Source organism: Micropterus salmoides, unplaced genomic scaffold, assembly GCF_014851395.1.
Source record: "Micropterus salmoides isolate LMB-PRFRI ecotype aquatic unplaced genomic scaffold, ASM1485139v1 Ms_hic_scaffold_725, whole genome shotgun sequence".
In the NCBI taxonomy this organism is placed as follows: Eukaryota; Metazoa; Chordata; class Actinopteri; order Centrarchiformes; family Centrarchidae; genus Micropterus; species Micropterus salmoides.
Window position 1 is genome coordinate 1 of NW_024044488.1, and position 25,000 is coordinate 25,000.

At 40.0% G+C, this 25,000-nt stretch overlaps 1 protein-coding gene and 1 long non-coding RNA gene across 3 annotated transcripts; one reads left to right on the top strand and one right to left on the bottom strand.

The window, feature by feature from the left end:
• Positions 1 to 5,380: 5,380 nt before the first annotated feature.
• Positions 5,381 to 24,924, bottom strand: LOC119892844 (coiled-coil domain-containing protein 18-like). Of its 2 annotated transcripts, none has more exons than XM_038704856.1 (26): positions 24,357 to 24,924; positions 23,981 to 24,173; positions 21,294 to 21,449; positions 20,988 to 21,094; positions 20,382 to 20,510; positions 20,003 to 20,099; positions 19,779 to 19,900; positions 19,323 to 19,602; positions 19,102 to 19,189; positions 18,592 to 18,809; positions 17,510 to 17,620; positions 16,731 to 16,862; positions 16,325 to 16,459; positions 16,075 to 16,149; positions 15,828 to 15,944; positions 15,537 to 15,704; positions 13,324 to 13,466; positions 12,302 to 12,465; positions 11,931 to 12,144; positions 10,737 to 10,836; positions 10,459 to 10,596; positions 8,967 to 9,107; positions 8,488 to 8,625; positions 7,468 to 7,911; positions 6,617 to 7,384; positions 5,381 to 5,718 (listed from the first exon to the last, which is right to left on the bottom strand). In XM_038704856.1, exons 1-26 carry the CDS (start codon positions 24,455 to 24,457, stop codon positions 5,698 to 5,700), a joined length of 4,500 nt encoding a protein of 1,499 aa, XP_038560784.1. In that variant the 5' UTR covers positions 24,458 to 24,924; the 3' UTR covers positions 5,381 to 5,697. The 2 variants fall into 2 exon arrangements, with proteins under 2 accessions (XP_038560784.1, XP_038560783.1); XM_038704855.1 differs by having other exon boundaries at positions 16,075 to 16,152.
• LOC119892846 lies at positions 7,901 to 11,325 on the top strand. The gene is made up of 2 exons (XR_005442651.1): positions 7,901 to 8,025; positions 8,515 to 11,325. It is a non-coding gene; the product is annotated as an uncharacterized LOC119892846 (long non-coding RNA).
• Positions 24,925 to 25,000: the final 76 nt, after the last annotated feature.

Sequence of the window (25,000 nt, forward strand, 5' to 3'; positions counted from 1 at the left end):
TAACTGAGTGAAATTACCTGGAAGTATTTAAATGGCAGCCATGACAAGAGCTGGTCGAATTCTGTAAAAGCTAAGGAAAGGTGCTTCAATGCTTCCTTTTTTATCTCCTTAACCATAGGGTACACTGGACCATCCTTTACGAAAGGAAAGGAGATAATGCTGTCCCACATGTCCTTGTGGCAGCAACATTTTAAGCAATGCAGCATTGTAGTTTCACCATGGCAGACCCACATAAATGTAGAAACAACAGAGCACCTATTTTATGCCTATGACACAATCCAAACGAATGGAAAGCCTTAAATGATTAGCTGAGTTCCGAAACCATAAATAAAAATTTCTTCTCTGTCAAATCCATCCATTTAGGGGGAATCTCGAAAAACAAACTTATTCAATTTCTAGTTGACAATTTCATCATCAACACTGTACACATAAATGTTGTGGAATGCACTAAAAAAATTCTCTATTTTACAAATATAAAAAAAAAAAAGGCAACAGCGCACATGCCAGGAAACTTTATATACTTATGTCTGAATATGATTTACTCTAGCGACACGCTCAGTTCTTTTTATGTAATTATTATTTTAATTTCTTAACTTTCTCTACTTGTATATTGCTTTTAATATTATTTTATATTTTCCATAATATTCTTAATTTCAACGTTTTAATCTTTTAATTTGTTTTGTTTTTATTTTTAACAACCATCTATTTTGAGTCTGATTTAGAGTATTGTATCTTATGTACACACTGAAAACAACCTTTCTTGAGAGTTGTGATTCTGTGTTGGACAGGAAACCATACTTTTATTCCCAGAATATCCCAAAATGTCTGAAATATCGAAATGTGTCTCCGGTGTCAGTCAAACCAAACATGCTCCAGGCTCAGAACCACAAATCTTAAGTTGTCGCTAACCAGGAGACCCAGTCCTACTCTTTCTGTATGAAGATTAAGATTAATGAGAGAAAGGCCAAAACCAGTGAGCTGCAGCTTGGTGATTGTGGAGTGCTGTGGGAGGAGAGAGCAATAACCTTTCATCAGTGTCAGCTGTGAATTGTTGTTGTGTGCTTAATCAAACTGCACCTTGAGAAACAACACCGGGCCAACTCCTCTACGCTACTCCATGAAAGATCCACTGAACGAGTTGGACCAGTTCAGTTTCATCGTATCTTTGTCAGAAAAATTGGGAAATTGTCTATGCGTAGCTGTGATCAGAGCTGGGTTAACCCTGGTGCTACAAACTGACAGACAAGCACAGATGTGTGGTTTTTCCAGGGAGTCCATGTTAAATTACTGTTAGTTCTCCTGAGTGTGTGGGCAGTCAGATGAGGATTGCACAACACCTTGGTGACTGGTATAAGAAAGGTATTTGTCACTTTAAATGCAATACAGAAAGCTGTCGAGCCATGAACACAGATAACCTGTATTGTCCACCAGCCTGACCCCCAGGAGAAAGACATCTGAGACAGTTAACAATTACATTTCAAAACACAATACATCACATTTTGAGTTTATTTTTTCATTTCATGAGTTCATTTTTATGAGTTTAGTGAGCATCAAAGCACAGAATAAACAGAAGATCAAACTCTATCATGATTCTGCTAGATTGCATTACCAAAGTGGTTCAACCCACAGAGCCAACATCCTCATGTTACAATGAGCAAACAAGGATCTTGTTGCTTTAATCATAGCATTATTACTTTATTGTACAGTACATCACCCGTGTGTTATTTTCTACTAAATACTGCTAGCCAAAACATTGGCAGCTGTGGTATGCTCGTCTCTGCCAGGCAACTTACTTACTCCCCCCACATAGCCCTGGTGTTATAACCAGTGTGGTTAGCATATAGACCTTAAAGAACGCTGGCACGCTTGCTCTAGTTTCTAGCATTGCAACTGGTCTGGTCTGAGCGCACCATGTAAGCAACTTTTGCATGCAAACCTCCTCACTTGAAACTGGTAGTTTTATTTTAAGTGGGAACTTCTACACTCAAACTCCCTCGGTACAGTATGGAGCTAATGCCTGCAGCTGTAGCACTTCAGACTGGAAACAAACAGCTAGGCTAGGTATTCATTAAACAGTATGGCCCATTTTAGAATCATATCCCAACAGTCACATGAGAAGATCGATACCACTCCTTGGTGTGTCTGTTTCATGTGTTGGAACCATTTACAATAGCATAGCATTTTGACTGGACATAAGGGGAAACAACTATCCTGGCTCAGCCCTTTTAAATGTGATCGAAAGACTCCAGGAAGTCACTGCGTTTAGCCATGAAATGGTCTTCCACATAACCCCACTGCCACACTGTCATTTCTTTTACACTTGGGTTTCATATGTATTATATTATACTGAACTATAATTATTGATGCATTGATGTGTTCATCACTTTAATGTTGGAGCTTGTAAAGGATGGAAGTAATGTGATCAATTATTAGTTGATTTATACTTTGGATTAATAATCTGAAACTGCAAATAACTGTAACTAAAGCCATCAAATAAATGTAGTGGAGTAAAAAGTACTATATTGGCCTCCAAAATGTAGTGGATAGGAGTATAGGTTCTGTATATGAGATTCTGGACATGAATATAGCAGCAAATAACAATTTTCTGTGTAAAGAAATAGTGTCATAATGGCATCCTGAGCAGAGAGTGGCATCACACTTCCTTTGTGTGTGTTGTCATTTGAGCTTTTCTGACCTTTGTTTTAGGTAGTTTGGCTAGAGCCCCTATTGCTGGGTTTTTTTGGTCTGAGGTTCAGACAGCATACAGCTCATTTAAGTAGCATAGAATGGAAATATTGGATGTAAAATGTTTAATGACAATGTATTAAATGATGATGTGAAAACAATGTGACATTGCAATGTTAAAGGGGTAAGAAAATACATACATATTATTCTGGGAATTATTTTGTTTATCATTAGCCTCTCACTGTCTTATTTATTTGTCTGTTCTTTTCATCATTAGCAATAAAATAGCAAATAAATTGCACCTATTTTAACCTAAAAATGATTTATAGTTTAAGTTGTAGAAGTTAAATGTGGTACATAAAATACCAAAGTCTACATGGTTATGAATGAATAATTCATTGCTTAGCAGATAAAACATTTACTGAATGATAAGTACTGTTTTTTTTCAGTGATCAGCAAACACTGAGGGTGTGAACCCTTTTCAAACACAATAGGAGGATTAACAGAAAACCAAGAACAATTACCTACAGCCTATCCCTTTTTGGAAACCTGTTTTAAATAAGCCTGACTGTTATTGATGGCTGATGATTCAGTCTACCTTAAAACCGGTGGGGTTCAAAGATTTACCATTTTAAAGTTCTGGAATACTGAATCCTGATCAGCTAATAACTAGACAAATTATATTTACATTCATTATACTATTTTATACAAACAGTTTGATATATGATTCCTACATTTGAATATAGGCTTCTTGTTTCATTAGGAAAGGGCCACTCCTTCATTAACACACTCTTTTTCTACATTTGCTTGTGCAGTAGGTTGAGTCTATATTATTTTGAACATTGCTGAGTTTGTGTGTTTGTTGTCCTCTTATTTTAAAGATATCTGTGCACCATTTATAGAGCAGTGCAAAGACCCTGACAGTAAGCTTTAAAACAAACTGGAGAAGTGAGAGTTCAAAGAGCATCTGCAGTTTTGAGTTTTTTTCTTCAAGATCTTGAGACTGAAAATGGGTTAAACCCAGCAATCATCTGTCTGAAATGTTATCAGCTGCTTCCACACAAAATTGAGAACTTCTATCTGTGCAGAAACATGTTTGTCTATAAAATGCAGGCTGCTGTGTAGACATATTGTACCAAAGAACTTCCATGGAGGAACTAGTGCACAGCTACTTCACACGCAATATACCGCTGAATGTACCACATCCTCTAAAAGAAAAGCGTCACACAGTACAACATACAAAAACTCAGCTAAAGAAAAAGAGCAGAAAGACAGAGATGGCCCTAAAACTCTGTATAATAGATCTCAATGAGAAGGCCAAAAAAGTTAAAATGATCAGCCACAGCAGGTGCATTTTAGACGTCACACCACCACTTCATGAGAGGGTAGGACACGCAGGTTAATTTGCTGACAGAAATGATTGCGGTTTTTGTCTCCAGTGGCAACACACACCCATAAACCTTCTATCGCACACAAACACACACACAAAGAGAAAACATCCAATAACCAGTGAGGCCTGTGGTAAATGTAAATATGAACAGCCCCCCTTGTATGTAGGCAGGAAATCAATCACTGTGACATTTACTGCATTCAGCCAGCCTACTGATGGTCTGCCTGCCAAAGCAAACACCTTATATGATGTGCAACAAATAATTAAACCTTAGGTCTGGATTGATTGGAACAAGTAACCATAATTTTTGTAATTTTGCTTTTGTCCTATGTGATGAAGTAATGTTGTAGTTCTAATCTTGAGAGCATAGACTCCACCCTGCTAAGCAGCAAGGTTGGAGGGGAGAGGCATGTTGGAAACCATAAACAAAAACAAGCTTGCTAAATATGCTAATTTTCTTTCTTGTCGAGGGTTAGATAAGATGGAGCCAGCAACCTGTTAGCCTAGCTTAGCATAAAGACTCGAAACAGTGTGCCTGGCTAACTTTACACTTCACACATTAGATCTCATTTATCTGTGTATAAACTTTGGGGTATTACGAAGTGGTTATTTCTTGGCAAGCAACCAGCGGACCCCTTTAGAAGTGCTGGTAGGTGGATTTTGTATGTTTTTCAGAGCCAAGTTAAAACTTCTCATCAAACTCTCAGCAAGAAAGTGAATAAGCACATTTCCCAAATTGTCCAACCATTGCTTTAAAAGGAACCAGATCTGGATCAGGAGCAACAAACAGGATTGGCTCTTTGATTTTCCAAAGAGAAATGTTAATGACATTCACTTAAAACAGAGACTTTGGATCCAGGCCCCCCTGACCCTTTGAACACCTGGTTAATCAATCAGTGTGAAAGACATTTGTCCTTGTCCAGATACGCATGTACGCATGGCAGAATTAGTGTGCAGCTTTTTCAATATTCCAACAGGTTTCCTTCCTTACATCAATAAACCTTGATTAACTCATACTAGATCTTCATATGATGAGTGAAAACAGCCTCAAACTCTCCAAAGATTTCTGATGTTCTTGTTATGTAAACCACGAGACTGCCAAATCCAACATGACCCCCTCCACAGTGCTGAGCCAAAAACTCTTCTCCTGGACGGGAAGCTGCCAGTAGTTCTGGTAACACGACCCTGCAGTCACCAACAGCATGGGAACATCCAAACAGATGTTAGGGAAAGCAGGGCTTTACATTTCTTTGGAGAATAACTAAGAATCACAGTGGTAGAAAAAAAGAACCCAACATATGCAAGTTAAAAGGAACAAATACTTATACAAAAAAACATTTTATTCACTTAGCTTATTTAAAATAGTGTACAAATATATAAATATCAGTTAGGAAAAGACAACATAAAATGCAAAACATCATTTACAGCCTGGAATGTAGTGGTCACCATCATCTACCTGACAGACAATGTTGCAGCTTGATTTCAATAACATACACCAAAGGGACGGACTCAGGGAGAGATGTTAATTAATGTAGGACTGTATTACAGGTACTCTGACACACAAGACTGATGCCAATGTAAACAGCTCTCCTCCTCTCTGATGTCTCCATGGCAAAATAGCTTCATGTCTCCTTAACGTCCCTCTAAAATGGAAAGGGAAAAATGCATCAGTCTCACACAAAACCTTTTCTGGAAGAAACACTATGTTGTTTTTTTTTTGTTAAACGTAATAAATAATGATCAAATGTGTTTTTTTTTCTCTTTAACTTTGTTGCTCAGTTGGTCATGATTATTAAATTATTTCTATACTTTATTTATAGTTAAAATTTTACAGTGACACAACACCAAGTGGAACACAAACAGAACAAAAAGGCTGCCTGACAGTTTACAAGATTACATACAGCAACATCTCAGGTAAAGTACTTAGCCCTGAAGTGGCCACAGAGAAAACTGTTCTGACAGCCTCTCTCTCCAGACTGTGTATGGAAAGACTGGGAGTTTGGTGAGCCAATTTAATCTGATTTAATATCTGCAAGGAATTCTTTATGGTAAAGTTTTGTTGAATTGCTTTGTCTTGCAAGTCAAAACTGGAAAAAGAGTAAGTAGTGAAGATTGTTTTTAACAGTAGAGGCTTCTAGCTGTAGCCTTGGATATCCTGTGTGACTTGTAACCCCATATAGAAAGGGAAATCTTTCCTAAAAACATACAGCTGACAAAGTTAATTTATGTCTGTGTGAATATAACATAAAGATGTGTGTCTCCTTATAATAAAGCCTGCAGAGAAATGTTATGTAAGAACTGGGATCTGTCTATTTAATGCTTTGACAGGATGGAACCAAATTAGAGGCTAAACCAATATTAAGTAAAAGTATTCAAAACAAGCATTTTTTAAAAGGTTCATCAGATTAGGTGACTGTAAACACACTTTGATGCACCACTCATTATAGGTTTGCAACTAACATTTATTTTCATCATCGATTCATCTGCCAACTATCCTCATCTGAATCATTGTATGTGTCAGATAAGGGGTGGGGTTGTTACCTGGAGTGTGAGGCTGCGTCCCGTCTCTGATAATCCCGTGGAGCTCCACAAAGAAGGGTCCTGCTGCATGGCTAACGTCTGATTAACAAACCTCAGCATCCCCGTCAGTGAACTCATATCCACCTCTTGATCCACTAGGGTGCACACAGAGTCCCTCCTCGACTCACTCGTCTGCTCGTCGTCCCCCTCTTGCATCGAGGTAGCCTCCATGTGGAGGTCGTCTTGCTTGTCTGCCATGTACGTCAGGGGGTTGAAGGAGAGGTCAGAGGTTGCTGTGGCCTCCGTGGCGCTGAGGCCCTGCCAGCTGTGGTCCACCGTGTCCGGGAAAGAGGAGACGGAGGGGGAGGAGGACTCCCACGGCTGCTTGCTCAAAGCCTCCCTCAGAGTGGCCTTCAGGCTCACAGGGAGATCCAGGGAGGAGTCGAGACTGTTGCTCTGCAGCCAATCGCAAGTTTGGTGGCTCTCAGTTTGGTGTGATAGATGAGGGGCCGAGGTGGGCTGAAGGTATGCGTCAGCAGGGGGTGAGGAGCAAGTTCGAGTGTGTGTTGGGGAGAGGAGGCGAGTCGAGTGTGCCTGTTTAGAAGAGGGGGCAGCAGCTGTCTGAGGATTTCTGGGGGAGGAAGGAGGGGAGTGAGGGTAGAAGGAGTGCTCTGAGTGCGTGAATTGGTCCAGAGCAGGAAGGGAGAGCGTGTTGTCGCACAGATGCTGGCGGTCAGCAGCTCGCTCCAGACTGGAGATCCGGGCTTTGAGACGGGTCACCTCAGACTCCTGCAGGGAGACACAAACTTCATTCCCAGATACACTTCCATAATGCAACTTTCATGACACTCACACTTCTAAAGAACTCAAACCTTGATGAGCAGGGACTCGCTGGAGGTCTCCATGGACTTCTCAAAGGCCTGGAGCTGAGTTTGGAGCTGGGCGACCTGGACTCTGGCTTGATTTAACTGGGCACTGAGCTGCTCCAGTTGGGCGTGGAGGTGACTGTTCTGTGCTCTGGTCTGTTCATACAGAATCCTGCTTTGCTCCAGCTGGGCTTTACTCTGAAGGAGCTGGGTTTGAGTCTGGTCTCTCTGTGTCTGGAGGTGACTGGCTTGGTCCTGGGTGCAAGCCAACTCAGTCTTAGTTTGCTCCAGCTGGCTTTTGGTGTGATCGCACTGGGCCCTGACCTGCTCCAGCTGGTGCTGGCTCTGCTGAAGTTTAGCGGCAAGCTGCTCCTGGGACGAGCGCATGCTGGAGGAGATCTGCTCAGAGACTTTGAGGAGCTGGCCTCGAGTCTGCTGAAGGGCCTCCAGCTGGGGAGGAAGGGAAAACAGACAAATGAGACTAGATGGGTTTAAACAAGCTGACATGCAGCTTGAAATGCTGCTCTGATAAGAATATGATCTACCTCCTTTTGATGTAATCAGGTAAGCCCAAAGGTTGTAGCAGGACAAGAGCAAACAAATAGCAGGATATTGTCAGCTATGTGTGGCAGAGATGAAGTGATGAGAAAAGAAACTCAAAATGTAAAAAGAATGAGGAATTCACACAGTGTTGGTGACAACTACAAAAAACTTATTTAAACATTATACAAAAAGAGGAAAAGAAATCAGACAGAAACAGACACTAAGAGGGAACAAGAGAACCCACAATGCCGAATCTGCAGAACAAGCGGTGTCACATTGTTGTACAGTAATAGTATGATCTTACAGTGTCGAAGAGCCACGTATTGTAGAATAACTGCAAAACCTGTACTACAGCATCATGATTTCACAGTCACTTTGATAAAACAGTTTGAAGTAAAAAAAAGTCTCTATTTTGATAGACTGGTTTGTTGCATTAGATGGAGGAAGACGACATCAGTCTTGAAGCCTCTGTAGCTACTGTACCTCCTTGCTGTGCTGCTCTCTCTCCAGGTCCAGCTCCTGCTCTAAAGAGCTGATGGTGCTCTGCAGCCCGGCCTCCAACTGCAGCCAGCGTGCCTCCTTCAGTGCCAGCTCCTCCTCCATGCCACACAGCTGGACCTCCTGCAAAGACACACACCTTATTGGTGGTAGTAGCAATGAAGCAGATATAAAGAGCAAAAAATCCTTCTTTTTTTTAAACTTACAACACCAAAAGATTCTGCCAGTGGTGTAAGACGTTTCCTTGTTGTTTTGAATGAAGTCTAACTTAACTAACATACTTTTCAAGAGTAAAAATGCTAGTATGTTGAAATAAGTCATAGTATTTCATAACATAACCGTTTTTACAACAACAGTTTACTTGCTAAAATGTATTTTTTGTGTGACAACACTGCCTACAAGTTATACACTGAAAAACTTAAATATGAGCGATTAAATAATAATAAAATGTGCTTTGACTTTACCTGCTTTTTTGTGTGCAGCTTGGTGGCGTCCAACTCTCTGGTTAAAGCCTCACAGTGACGGTGAGTTTCTTCAAGCTCTTTTAGTGAATTCTGAAGTTTCTGCTGTGACATGTGCAGCTGCTGGCCGAGCTCCTGAGACTCCTAAAATGCATGCACGTGCATTTATCAGCATACAGTTTGATGATCTACATTGTAACACATCTCACCTCAGGTAAATGTCTGAATTCATTTAATCATTCTATGAACTGCTCTGAACTAAAAGAATCAAGTTTTTATGATTTGCTTTTAACTTTTAGGATATGATGTTCTTAAACAATAGGTGTAATAAAATTATTTAAATGTGTTGATTATGTTGTTGTAGCCTACAGTTTAGTGATTCAAGTGTGGGCTATTTGACTTTATTGATCTGTAATGAAATAAAGCAATTGTAAAATTAATAAACCCCATATACTATATATTATATATTTATTTTTTAACTTTTTTTAATTGCAAATTATGTGCCAAAAGAAAACCTTTGCCAACATCTGTTTTATCTAATGATAAAGTTTTCAGTCTGTTCATTGCACTGTTTTGCCCAACTTCTTACTAATCTCGCTGTCCTCTGCTGACCTCACCACAAAAAACTAGCCATCCACTGGACCGATAAAACAATTGATTGTATTATTCAGTTTTAAATCATGAAAGATTAATACTTATCTGTGTATAGATGTAATATTGCCACGCAAAGTACAATGCTGTACCCCGCCCCCCCCAACTGCACAGCCTCACAATTTGCTGTGCTGATTTTAAAAGGTAATTTTCAAAGCGGCTTATAGGACACCAGATTATGATTTCTATTAGACTCAAGTAGTAAGACAATTAAATAAGACATTATTTATAGTTTTATGAAGTTACAACAGAAATTAAATGCAAAAACCAGGTGTGTAAACATTTACAAACCCTTTGTATGATCAGGGCTTAACTGTGTGGCTGACAGTGTTTGATTAACATCTATTGTATAGCCCTCAGATCTCATATAACAGCTGACAGTAAACAGGGGCTGTATTCACAAAACATCCTAAGGCTAAAAGTAGCTCCTAACTGGCAGTTTAGGAGAAACACCAAAAATAAGCATAACCATTTCTCTCAGTCCCTCAGCTAAAGTTGCTCTCAGCAGTTTTGTGAATATCTCCAAGAGGAAACTCAGTGCCATTATGGCTTTGCCATTAAAAGATGTTTTATTTTTACTTTTGATCTATTTTAATTTAAACTTTTAACTTACTTTTTTAATTGTTTTTCATTTATATATTTTTTAACATAAATCATTATGAGCCACTGTGCAATGAAAACTCAAAGGGTGTGAACATTTATGATTGAACTTAATCCTGCTCCAGATAATCCGGTTCTGTACTTTTCCAAGTGGTTCGTCTGGAAATGTCTGTCAACGCGGAGCTGACTGACAGTGAAAACATTTTCTCACGCTTTGCCTGCCTATTCCGTGACTGTTCCTGACCTTCGTGTTTCTGTCTGTGAGCTCCCTCTGTGTGTCCCTCAGTTCTCTCTCTCTGGCTTCCAAGCTCTGCTGCAGGGACTCCACCTTCCTCTCCATCTCCTGCTTGTGCTCTCTGATGGCCACCTCCAGCTGACCCAGCTGAGAACAACGGGGACGGCCGGAGAAAAGAAACAAAGACAATTTAAGAAAATCATAACAGAAATTAGGGGAGAGACTCGGCAGCAAAACATGTTCTTCAAATTAAATGAAGTGTACTATTGTTTGTGTGCGTGTTGTACCAGCTGTGCTCTCTGCTGGAGCTCCCCCTGTCTTTCTTTCAGCGCACTGTCCATGTCTAAGACCTCGTGAGTCCTCTCCTCCAACTCCCTCTGGGTCTCACTGTGAAGACACACACACACACACACACACACACACACACACACACACACGCTATTTTATAAATAGTTTATCAGATACCTTATCTATTTAATATTTGTAAAAGTCACACTGGGTAACTTGAAGAAACAAGACTGGGAGTGTCCTCTGAACGGCAGGTCTGTGCAGATCTGTGCAGATCTGTGTTTGATTCTTGCAGTGCCAAATACAGTAACATGATTTGAAGACTTTATATAGGAGGCTATTGTTAACCATTTCTTAGGTTGTTCTTTGCTTTGGGTCAACATGACTGAGGGTGTAACACATTTCAGTGCCCTTGTGTGTGTAAAAGGGCTCATGACTTTAACCTAGATCTTGACAACTGTATGTTTTTTTTAAATGGTATTTTCTGCCTCAAGCATTGGCATGAGATTAGCACACAAGCACTCGTAATCCCTGTACTCTGAAAGACAGCAACACTAAATAAAATCCAACAGGAATGGATGGAATGTAGCATCCTGTTTTTTTTCTTCTTTTACACAAGAAAATGATTCATTCATAACATGAGTGTATGTCCATTGAGTGCTTGATGTACAACAGCTGCTGTTACACAACATAAATGATTCAAATTAACACAGGTTTCATCTGTGTCAGTGGTATGTTTTAAATAGACAAATATCACATCACAAAACCAAAGCAGATTGAGTAAATCAGTCACAAAAAATTACATGACACATTATACAAGTTCCAACTTGGATAGTAAGGGGAAAAAAACAGTAGTATATAGAAATCAGAATTTCATATTATTTCATCTTAAAAAGCAAACGGATTTCCTCAGTAAAAATGTAAACACTGTCATTATTTCATCTGAGAACAAAGATAAGCCATGAAATTAGTTAAAAGGTGTGAGACTTTAAGTGGATCACTGGTACAATAACACACATGGCCGTGTGTGTCTGTTGGTGTGTTTGTGATTCACACATTTACAATGCGGATATTGTTTTCGAACATAGATGAGGATCTTATTCGGGCAACAGCACATGGACAGTGTCTCCATCTGAGGTGTGTCCCTTGTCCCTGTGTGCAGAAGGATATTTCACATGAGGGAGAATCCTCACCTAAGTTGGACAGTCAGTTTCTCCATCGAGGCATGCCGCTCATCCGCGATGGTTTGGGTTCTTTGCAGAACATCCCTGAGTTCTTGTAGTTGCTTCAGAGTGTCACCCAACTCTCCCCGCACCATCTGAAGCTGTCCCTCCAGGATCTGGACCTGCTGGACACAGTTGAGCTTGTCGGCCTCACAGCGATGGAGCTTCTCTTCCAGATCCACCACTGGGAGGCGTAAGAAAGAAAAATAAGTTAAGATCACATAGAAAGTAGAGGTTCAAATTTTGAAATCTTAGTTTGATGTATGTGTAGTTATGGCTTAATTGATCTCTTCTCTGCCAAAAAATAACAACAGAAACTGAAATCTTCTAGTGCAACATACCCATGTCAGTTTTGCCGTCGAGCTGGCTCTTTGTGTGTTGCAGGCTTTCCTCCATGCGGCCGAGCTGAGAAGCCTTGACCGCGACATCCCTCTTCAGACGCTGCAACTCCGACTCTTTAGACAGCAGCTCCCCTCGACACTTTGTCATCTCTGATGTCAGATGGCTGCAGAAAGCACAAGGAGAAAAACACAGACAACAATAATCAGTACATTTGTACAGCAATTAGAAGTCTTATTTGAACCACACAAATATGGTTTTAGACAATGTGCTGCAATAAAGGGAAGGCATGATGCAGCATTAATCAGCATATAAATTGCATTCTTTACTATCTAACTAAATTCAGCTTGGGTCATGCAGCATTCCTCACCTTAATGTAAGCACGGCTCCCATCGTAGACTTAGAGAGAAGGTAGTCCCTCCAGAACTGTTAGAGTAGCTAAACTGAGCTGAGCAAACATGCCTTTTGATGGCACATTTAAACAACACACATGGTTTTGCTTTGGAGCTTTTAAAATGTCACAAAAATGAAACTAGACAGCAGCACTGCAGAATGAAATAACTCCGAATCCATCAGGCTTCTATCTCCCAGTCTCAATGAAGTAATATCCCCATTTATATATACATATTCATGGGGCGGGGAGGGGAGGCCTGCTTCATGCCTACAGACAAATGGGATGTGGTGTAATCATAAGACTGTCACAGACTGTTGAGGCCTTAGACTGCCTTTGCTGCAGGTCAGGAAGAACACGATGCTTCCAAGAATATTTTCAGCAAACAACAAAAGTTACATACAAACTGTATTAAATACTAGCAATAGTGATGGTGGGAAACTACAAATAATGCCACACCATCAACAACAAAAAAAACTACTGAGAAATTGTGAACCAATATCTGGCAGTGAATGGGATATTCTAAATGACTGTTGCCACAATGACAACTCTCAAAATTAACTCTGAATGATTCTGTTTCCATTTTTCCTCAGAGTGTAGCATGAGTGTCCATGTGCGCACAGGTATTCTCACCTGACAGACTCGGAGAGTTTTGTGTTCTGCTGGCTGATCTCCAGCAGGTCCTTATCTTTCTCCTGGTCATCCTGCTCTCTCTTCCTTACCTCATCCTGCAGAGAGGCCCGGGCTCGTTCCAGCTGCTGCTCCAGACTGGATACCTACGGACAGAGACAATATCAGCATGTATCTTTATTCTATCTATTTATCTATTTCATGCATTTATTTCTGTTCTATGAAGAATGATGAGAAATTACCTGCTACTCAAAACAATGAAAAATTAAAAGGGGCGAGGTGATGGTGAAACATTAAAACATTGAAATTCACTATATCACCACAGGAACACCATTTGATAAAACCTCTTTGAAATTTAGCATCACAAAGATTACACTGCCCAAATTTCATTAATGCGATTAATTCTCTAGCAGTACGTTAAAGTACGGAGCCTGTAAATAGCCAAAAATACACAAAAATTGCACAGTAAATAAGAAATTACTTCCTGTTGCGTTTAGGGTAGGACTCCAAGAGGCCTCCCAAATTTGATAAATAAAGGGCGCTATCGAGCCATTTTGTCACACCTATTTCTAACCCACATCAGAGGTTTAAATGCGTTTAAAGCTTAAAAATAAAATAAAAAAACAACGATTTTAATAGGGACCTCGCAGCAGACGCTGCTCAGGCCCTAATAAACATCTTCTTGACAGTCTGTCCCTACAGGCAATCTGATCTCATCTGTAACCCAAATCAGACCATCCGGCACAAAGAAGCTCCAGGTTACTGTCTCTGTACAGTTTTTCCCTGCTGAATGGAGACCACTGTACTCGGCTTGTTGTGAAAGACAGAAAGTACGACCCGCTGATAAAATGTGCTGAACTATAAATGAAATCACAAGATCAAACAAGCCGTTTCCCTTAAACAGTGGTGCAGATTTACCACAAGTTTGTATATCTGCATGTCAGAGTACTATGGGATGAATGTGTCATATAAAGAAACTGAAAAAAAAATAAAATAAATAAAAAACATGCATTGAAAGGTTGAAACTCAGTACTGAAAGTATGAAATCTAGGAAAAGGTTTTGCAAGATTCAAACTAAGTTTAGGCTTACATAATGTTTTGATATGTTGAAGCTTGCAACTGTGTGGGCAGAACGGACTGCAATACGAATGCATGTATTGCATGCCTGCATAACTTTCAAAATAAACATGTGCCCTTTTGAAACTCAAATTTCAATGTTTCAAAACAATTTCCTCCCAACATGTACACATCTACCTGATCACCATTTACAAGGTTTCCCTGGAAAACCAACAAATACACTGGAAAAACAGTGAAAAAACATTAAAAAGGTGCTGCAGTTGTGAAGAATGAAAATTAATTTACAAAATAATGTTTGCAGAGATTTGCTATTGCTATCAAAACATCATGCAAGCTTCCAAATCCTAGCTTCATTCTTGCAAAAACTTTTCATTTTCAAAGCTTTCAAACACTGGGTGTCAACCTTTTGAAGCTAGTAATATACATTTGTGACCGTTTTGATTCTAATTTCACTCTATAGTAAGAGCAGTGTTTTCTGCTTCCTCACCAAACTTCATTCACAAATCCTATGGTTTTGTTTCCTGTTGACACAAAGGCACTCGTGAAGTGAACTCGCTAAATTTTATTTTATAAATCAGGTGGCTCTTAAGGTAAATTCGGCATGGATGATTGCCAACAAAACAACACTTAATGTTGGTGAAAAGAATCTATCTTCTAAAAATCTATTGTAAAAGGTAGAGAAAGAAGGGAAACCACTGGGAAGTGAAGGTACAGTCAACAAGAGAGTGAGCGTGAATGAGACACAAACAGCTGTGTCTACACACCTCCCCCTTCTTCTGTTTGGGCAGTGGAACATAACACGATAGAAAGGCTGAGGGATAACAGAGCAGGAGGGTTTCCTACTGTCTCATACAAATCGCTGTTAGTAGTCTAACCTGTAATATTTCTCTCCCACAGACTTGCACTGAATTGATTCTAAAAAACAATAAAAGCACATCTGTATTAGTTTAATATGGAACATGTCTTTTAGTTTCCAATTATAGGACAATTCCATATTTACAGGACTGTTGGCAACCCTAATTAGAGTTGAAATAAAAACAATGGATTCCTGATAACTCAAAAATACTCCATGGCGTTTTATTTACACATATACTGTAAACATTCTCATTAATCTGCTATTTGATAAAGTTTTAACTTACCTGTGCCTGTAGCTGGCTCTGACTCTCCTCCAGCTCAGAGATGTGAGCAGCGCTCTCAGTCAGCATGGTCTGCTGCTGCTGGAGAGAAAGCTGCAGCTGCAGGTTCTGCTCACTGGAGCTCTGACAAACCAGGCCGGCACGGTGGAGCTTCTCCTGCAGAGAGGACACCTGTGGAGGGAGGAGCAGGGGAGAAGATCAGCCTGAGAAGTGGGCTTTGCAACATAGAAGTGCATACAAATTCCCTTGCAAACTGAGTCATTGTCAACTGTGTCATTGTTTATAATGCTGTACCTTGTCATTGTACTTCTGCAGCTCACTCTCAGAGTTCTTCTTCACCTCCTCCATCTGCTGCAGGTATGCGTTCAGCTCCTCTCTACACGCCGACAGAGTCGACTGTAGTTCACACACCTGATGTACAAACAGAAGTCATGGATGGTGCATACTTGTGGTTATGGCGGAATTCATGAATTCCATGAATTGTACATTTAAATCTATGTTATTTGTGTTTGTCTATGGTAACCAGGTCTTTTACACAAACCTTGCTGGCAGACTGAGCCGCCTGCTCTTTGAAACTCTGCAGCAGCTCCTCACTGTGTCTTACTTCAACCTGCTTCTGCTGAAATGTAATCAAAAGGGACCATATATAAACAGTGCAGTATATACACTTGGGTTAAATTATAGTTGTTGTGTCTTTAACTTAAGTCTGAAATGGGTCCTTTGTTTTACCCAGTGAAGGTGAAAAAAAGATGCACCAATACGGTCCTACACACTGTAAGACGTGTCCTGACCTGTGTGAGTTGTTCCACAGAGCTCTGTAGCAGGAGAGCTGCTTTCTGAGCCTCGTCTCGCTCCTTCTGGAGTGAGCTCAGCTCCTGCTCCATCTCAAACACCCGAGACTGAGCCTCCTCCACAGACAACTGCAACTGCAGAGGAGACAAAATACTGTTACTTAATATCACTTTGCTGTTTTAAATATATGGTCAGAGCAGAGAGTATACATTCTCTCTGGCTCACACACAACAAGGTGCAAATTAACTTAAATCATACTTGAGATGAATTACTTTGTAGCTGGTGAAACAAAGCTTGGTTAAATAGAATTTAAATGAACTGAACAGCAACAAAGTGTGTGTTAGAATCACACCGTGGAGGTTCAGTGGAGAGAAAGTGAGCAAGACAGATTTAGCTGTAGATCACCATTTCTATCCTGTGCTGTTGCTCTGTGAATTGTTGAGATTGAGACTTTTTACACTTTTCCAGAGACTGCTGGTACTCTCTTTGCTTTTTGGTCATAAGTGACTGGTAATGCTGAAGGGTGCTGGCTTTCTCCTGTAATTAGAAAAAGGAAAACATCATGTGTAAAGGATTCTATAAAAAAAAGAAAATAGTGGCTCTGTGGTACAGGCTAGCAAACAGAGAATACAGTCAGAATGTACACATTAGGACCCATGACTCATAATTTAGCCAATAAGAATTTATACTGGTTAATACTATCAGTTAAACGGTTGAAAAATATATGTTTTTAAAAATTCATTACAAAAACCTTGCTGAATGGATCTCACAGTCAACAGATGGCACACTAGACTAACCCCACATTTCTTTGTTTAGGATCCAACACCCGACAGAATCTTCACCCATGTGCAGATGGGCGAAGAATAACCTTATTTGGACACGCAGGGAATCTCTGTAGGTCTAGTAAGAGTTAAATACTCCAGCAGGAAGGATTCTTCAGAATTGGGTGGCAGTGATTCCCTTGTATTTCTTATCTTTGTGTTAACAAGCTCTTAAGATTTCATTCACACTACGCATGACCCCTGTCAGAAAGGGGTTGTGAATCATGACCAAATCTCTCAGCTCATCATGTCAGGAATAAGCCAGATGGTGTGATTAGGGAAAAAAATGCTGAAAAAACAAACGTACGTGTGTGTGTGTGTGTGTGTGTGTGTGTGTGTGTGTGTGTGTGTGTGTGTGTGTACCAGCAGCTGATTCTCCAGCTCAGTGTTTTTCAGTGCAGCCTGACCGTAGGCTGAGGTTTTCTCCTGTAACTGTTTTTCCAGGGAAGCCACACGTGCACTTTTTCTTTTTAACTGTGTGTGAAACAGAGATTTTAAAAAAACAGCTTGTAATTGCAGCAATCTATAAGAACCAATAAGCCGATACCAGTATCGGCATGCCAATATTAATCGGCCAAAATGAGCTCATTGCAGATAAATATATAACAGGCAGTGAGAGACAAAAAAGAAACGGAGAGACGGAAAAAGGATGCGTCAAACGTGTTATGAGTGTTGTCCTTGCATAATCTGTCCACCAGAGGGCAATCGGTGCTTGGTGTAATAAGTCACAAATCCGCCACAAAACACAGCAATCATCTGATAAGATCAATTGTACTTTCGTTTATAAACAATATATAAACTAAACTGCATAATGTCACAATATCACATACATAGACGTCTACACAACTACATATAAATGTCAGGGATAATCTTTGTTTATGTTGTTTCGGAAAAGAAAAAAAGAATATTAGATTTTAAAATCCTCAAAAATCAAAATTGGTGTCAGGTCAAGCTCTACCCTCAGGCTTGGTAAAATAAAATTCATACTGCACTGAGAATACTTACATAAAGTGAAATATTTCAAGTCGTTTTTCCCCCATTATAATCTGATTACGGCTTACAGCTCAAAATTCCAGCATCTCAAAATGTATTAGAATTTTAGAATAAAGAATTTATAATATAAAAACAGAAATGTCAATCTGAGAAGAGCTCTAATTAGCAAATTAACTCTTAAGGTTTCCTGAGCCTTTATTCTCTCAGTGTGATTCTGGTGCTCACAATGAACTTTTCCCCTATATTCATATTTTTTGTGATGCACCTATATAACTTTTGATGGCTAAGAAAGTAGTTGTGAAAAACATACCCATGAAACTGTAAGATTATTAACTAATAAAGATTAATTATCAGTAAGACAATTCATTAAAAAGAAGGAAAATCAAGGATCATGTTTAAGAAACGACAAATTAATAAAAGGGGATGATGGAAGAGAAGATCAGAAAAGTGACCTCTTTCTCTGTATCAGTGGCTTGGCTGACTTTGCCAAGCAGCTCCGAGTGGAGGCTCTGGTAGTGGGAGGCTCTCTGGGCCATGGAGCTCTGCAGGGAGGAGATCTCCTCCTGGGCTCTGCTCAGACGCTCCTGAAGCCGCTCGACCAGGCTGTTCTGTTTGGTCCTCTCAGCCTCCATCGACTGCAGCACTCGCAGCAGCTGCTGGTAGCCTTCACCTGTGGGTGTTGACCAAATGGGGAAAGAATGGAAGGAAATGCTTCTAGTTTTTAAATCATGTATACAAGGGGAAAGTATATATGGTACCTGCCCATGTAATTTTTTCTACTTTGCTGTGTAATTAACTAAATGACCATGTTGCATAAAGCTTTAAAAGATTTCTTTAAAAGGCAGGTCCCAGACTTGTTTTAGCCTATTAGACCGAGACATCTACACAAACAAAGATGGGAAACCTGAATTTAATAGTCATAGATAACACAGGATGTAATTAAGTAAGGTTTCTCAGCATACCTGGCTTTAGCTTCAGTAGGTGTGCTGCTCCTGAATAGTCCACTGGGGGCAACTTGCAGGGCCTGACACACAGCGGCCCAACACTACCCTGAAATTAAAAAATAACATATATTGACAGTAAACACGTCAAACCTGAGCAAGATCAATGATAAGCATGAGTTGTTTTGGACAGTTACTGTGGTACTAAAACCAGGTTTTGGAAAACAAATAAACATTGGCACCTCTCGTAGATGCAGCAGGGCCAGTATGGCCTCCAGGCTGGCCAGCTCCGCCTGGCTCTGCTGAGCCTCCCTGTGGCTCTGGGCCACCCTCAGCTCCTTGCTCTGCATTAGGTTCCGCATATCTTCCAGCTCCTTGCGCAGAGAGGCCAGCTCCCTGCACTCCACTCCCTGCTCCATCAGCTGCTGTTCCAGATGTAAGGCCTTTTGTCTGGCCTCCTCCAGCTGAGCCTGAAGGGCAGCAGCCGCACACTTGGCCTGCTTTACCTCCTCCTTCAGTTGGCTGGGATGCAGACGAGGGGGAAGATCGGGGATTTAAAAAGTGACTTAACCAGCAAATCAAAGCTACTTCTTTTGAAAGATAACGATAAATCAGAAATCCTTTATTTCTGTTTTCGAAATACACACATAAAAAAAACATGTACAGAAACAATGAGACAATCACTCTAAAATGCGTACCTAATTGTGTGGCTCTGTTCTACCTTTCCTCTCTCCAACACAGTACACTTTGTTTCCAACTCTTCTTTTTCTCTGTCACACTCAATAAGACTCTCTTTCAGTTTGCACTCACTCTCCATCACCTTAAGAAAAAAAAACACTTGTTTGCATCAACATGCATCTAAAGTGACATAAAAACAGACATATACTTAAATATTTAAATTATTTAGGTTAATTGAGCTCACCCTCTTAAGTTTAATGGAAATGGTAGCCTTATAATCTTTGAAGGCTTCTTTGAGTTTCTCTGCATTTTGAAGAGCTTGGTTCCTTTGTTGCTCAGCCCTGTAAGGGATGATGTAGAACATATTGTAAGTACTAAAACAATAACGTCGTCATGCTGTTAAAATAAGTTTAACATGGAATATCTTCCTGTGTTTCAACTTCAGGCTGAAGTCAATCACTTCATTTAGTTCAATTAAAAAATCAAATATGGCAAAACACATTTTAGATTAATTTCATATGGGGATCATGCTGTTACCTAAATTATAAAAAGAACTGTAATGAACTGCAAACTGTAATGAAATTAAAATGTGTGCAGAAGCCAGGCCCAGAAAAAGGCATCACCGTTTGCCCAGTGATGTCTTGTTGTCTAGCTCTTCTCTGAGAGCGCTCAGCTCCTCAGTCAGAGTCGCCACCACAATGTCACTGTGAGCTGCTGCTTCCTGGCTACACTCTGCCCTCAGCTCTGCTTCCCTAGGAAACACAGACAGGGACAGGTTGTTAGGATATTAATTCCAGGTTAAACTAGAGGTTAGTGAAAAAAGGTAAAAGGCAAACAAAGCCACAATCAAGTCTGCCCCAGTAGGAAAACTGACAACAGGGGAGGCTGTGGCTCAGGAGATAGAGCGGGTTGCCCGTAAATCGGAAAATCAGCAGTTCAATCCCCTTCTCCTCCAGGCTGCATGTCGAAGTGTCCTTGTGCATCACCCCTGTCCACCAGTGTGTGAATGTTAGTTTCTGTTTGAGCACTGTGTGAATAGTAAAGTGCTTTGAGTGGTTGAAAAGACTACAAAGGCACTATACAAATAGGGAGCATTTACATTTAATGTATTATAAAAGACTGACCAAACCCCATAGCTAATTCCAAAATCTCCCCAACAATTTAGTATGCAATTGCCACATTACAATTTCACAAATAACATCTGCAGAAATATAAGTTCAGGAGGTTACGTTAGTTCTTTGGCTTGAGCCTCCAGCTCTGCTTGAAGCTGACGGATCTGCTCACTCATGACTGCCACATTGTTTCTAACCCCAATCCTGGGACCTCTGAGTCCAACCTAAAAAAGAAAACACATACAGGATATGTGTACAATACAGTTTCTGTTTGTATTTAAGACAGATTTGCCAATGTCTCAACAAAACACTGAAACAAAGAACACTGACATCACACTATATTGATGAAGCACACCACATAGCGCTTAAAGATTAAGGCACCTTTATTTACACAAATCATCTGTGTAGGGATGATTGTCATACCTGTGACTTGTAGGTGGCCAAATCATACTGCATTGCATCAAGGTCACTGATGAACTGCTCATCCTGCGTGGTCAGACAGGCGTTCTCCTGACGCACACAGCTCGCCTTCTTCCTTGAAGAAACAGACTCCATCTTTACTGACCTGGCCTTGATTGACTGAAAAGGAAGGTAGAACATAGGTGTGGATGAGAGGTTTGTGTTCGTGGTGAGGGATGTATTCTACTATTCACCTTTTAGTTATGATGTTACCTTGCCCTGGCCCTGTTTATCACTAAGCACCTTGCCTAAAGGATCCAAATTACATTTACAGCTTTCTGTAAACATTTAATCTCATTTCCCTTTCACTAAAAAACATTATTGTACAGACCACATTTAAAACTGTAATGATATCACCTCATTTATCGCTGCTGATGTAATAAACCTATAAATGTAATGTAAATACATTATGTGGTCAATCCAATGATCTACAGAGATTATTTCAGTGAACACAGACATTTTCTAATCTATCTACCAGTGTTTTGGGGATATGGAACAATAATAATAATAATAATAATAATAATCTTTATTTATAGAGCACTTTTAAAACCAACATTACAAAGTGCTTTACATAAAGCAGTTGACATAAAAACATATATAAAACAATACAAGAAACAAGTCACTTCAAAATATACTTCAAATAAAATCAGGTAAAATCAGGGAATGCTCTACGATAAAAGTATGTTTTAACAAGGGATTTAAAAGAGTTTACTGATTCAGTCGACCTAATTTCGTCTCTGGGACCACTAAAAGCCCCTTACTTAAGGATCTCAAGTTACGAGCTGGTATATAAGGTACTAGTAGGTCAGCAATATAGCAAGGGGCGAGACCATGTAAAGCCTTAAATGTAATCAGTAAAATCAATTCTAAAACATACTGGGAGCCAGTGTAACGAAGCCAAAACAGGAGTGATATGATCACGTTTCTTGGTTCTAGTTAAAAGCCTGACAGCTGAATTCTGGACATACCGTAGCCGAACAATAGATTTTCGATTCAGAAAGGAAAAGAGACTGTTACAATAGTCCATACGTGAAGAAATAAAAGCGTGTAAAATGGTCTCAGTATCATTAAAAGTTAAAAAAGGTCAGATTTTAGAAATGTTTCTAAGATGATAAAAACATGATTGCACCAGCTTTGTGGTGTGCTGCTCAAAACACAAATCACTGTCAAACCAGACAGTGATCTGATAAACCAAGGCAATCTGTGAACGGCACAATATGTTTTGTCAAATGCTTGGGGCCAATGATGAGGATCTCTGTTTTATCGGAGTTTAATTGAAGGAAATTATCGGACATCCAGTTTTTTAATTCACTAAGGCAGTCCTTCAATGAAGTTAACATTTCAGGGTCAATGCGTTTAATGGGCAGGTACAACTGTGTATCATCTACATAAAAATGGAAAGAGATACCTTGTCTTTGAATAATGTACCCTAAAGGAAGCATATATAATGAAAATAAAATTGGTACCAAGACTGACCCCTGCGGCACCCCATACTTAACAGTAGTGTATGAGGACGTATAATTATTCAAAAGACACACAGAAACTCCTATCTGTCAAGTAAGAGATAAACCAGTCTAAAACAGTGCCAGATATCCCCACCCAGCGCCTCATTCTCTCCAAGAAGGTACTATGATCAACTGTGTCGAACGCAGCACTAAGATCTAAGAGTACAAGCACAGAGCACATTCCACTATCTGCAGCTATCAAAAGATCATTGGTAACTTTGAGCAATTTCGTTTCAGTGCTATGGTATTTCCTGAAGCCTGATTGAAACTTTTCAAAGATGCTGTTTGTTTCTAATGTATGTAGAAGCTGCTTGGACACCATTTTTCTAAAATTTTAGCAATAAAGGGCAACTTGGAGATTGGTCTATAATTTTCGGGGAGGGAGATGTCCAGTCCAGGTTTTTTTAACAGTGGATTCACACACGCAGTTTAAAAATAATCTGGGACACAGCCACTGGATAAGGAACTATTAAAAATTGAGAGCAAGCAAGGCCCTACAGAATTCATGACTCTTAATAAAAACTTAGAAAGATACTCTCATATGTGATACCATTTCTACAAGTTCCGTAAATGTAATTGGATAAAACTTGTTAAAACAGTCATGCTGTGGGTGTGGAAAATCTGAGGAAGTGGCACTGGGTGTGATGGAGGCTCGAATTAACCTTTCCACCTTTTCAATAAAATACAATAAAAACACCTCACAGTCAGCATTACTTTCAGTAGGGGCACAAGGTGGGGCCGGATTTAACAACAGATCAACAGTCCTAAATAAAAACCTTGGGTTATGGTGATGCAAAGAGATGAGTTCTGAAAGATATTTTGTTCTAGCCTCCTTAACCATTCTATTATACTGTGACAGCAGCTCCTTCATGCTAGCGTAGTTTACTTGGAGTCCAGATTTCTTCCACCTATGTTCTACTTTCCTATGTTCCCTTTTTAAGCTGTCATTGTCATTGAGCCAAAGCTGTTTTTTTTCTCTAGCCTTCGACTTAACTTTAAGGGGTGCTATAGTATTTAATAAGGACAAGCAGATCGCACTGAAGTTATCCACCAGATTATTGGTAAGCATCTGTTCTATACACATGCACCAATAACAGCATGTAGCATGAGGCAAGGTGGTGTACAGTATACCCGGCTGGTTCTCACCCCAGAGTTGGAGGAGGGTGGGCTAAGACTACCAGCAAAAGCACGTCTATCAGCCGTCCCACTGAGAGGCCTCTCCTGACAAACACAGCCTGACTGGGATGTAGGAACATCAGGTGTCTGCAGTTCCTGTAAGGTCAGGCGATCAGGACCCTTCTGCTGACTCTCGATCCTGTCATTATGTCCTTCTGACAGACTGTAGGAGTACACAGAAAAATCAGTGAAGAAGGAATAAAGTGAGGATGATGTCAAATTAAGCACTTAACTACCTCTTGGTAATTGGTGGCTGCAGGTTTACTCTGTAGTATCTGTTAGAAGTGGTGTTGTAGCTATCATCAGCTGGTGTAGACTGTGTGTTCATGTCATAAAGTTATCTCACCTAAGTTTCTGTCCCACACTTTGCAAGCTGAGATCCGTCAGTCGAAGCAGATTCTTCAAACTGAGCACATCTTCGGTTAAACTCCTTTCGTTCGCAAACATTAGCCTAACGATGAGTAACGTGCATGGTGACTTCAGCTAACTTAATCAACAACTTGTTGATTTGCTGAAGTTTGCTTTAAGTTACTCAATCAACATTTCCAACGTGTTTAAATGTTGAATGGATGTCCGGGAACACGGACATCTAACTCACCAATAACATTACACCATTACGTTTTAAACATTAACGTTACATTAACACAGTAGATCATAGCAAACTAGCTAGCACAGCTACGCTCGCTAAAATGTAAACAAAGATGCTGGCTGTATCAGAAGGTGGCTAGTTACTTAACGTTACCGTTGTTTTACTGGAAAAGCTACCAAACGACCGGACATAGGTTTAGGTTTTGAATTAAATATTAATTTTGTAGTTCTGTCACCATGAACGCACACAAATGTGTATTCTGAACGTCTAGCTGAACAAAACTTTCCAGGTTACCGAGCATACAGCTAGGTAAAAAGGCAATTTAACAGGAAGAATTTGTAATTTTAGTCTCCGCCCACATCCTAACAATGCGTTGTGTGATTGGAGGAAACGAAGCTGTC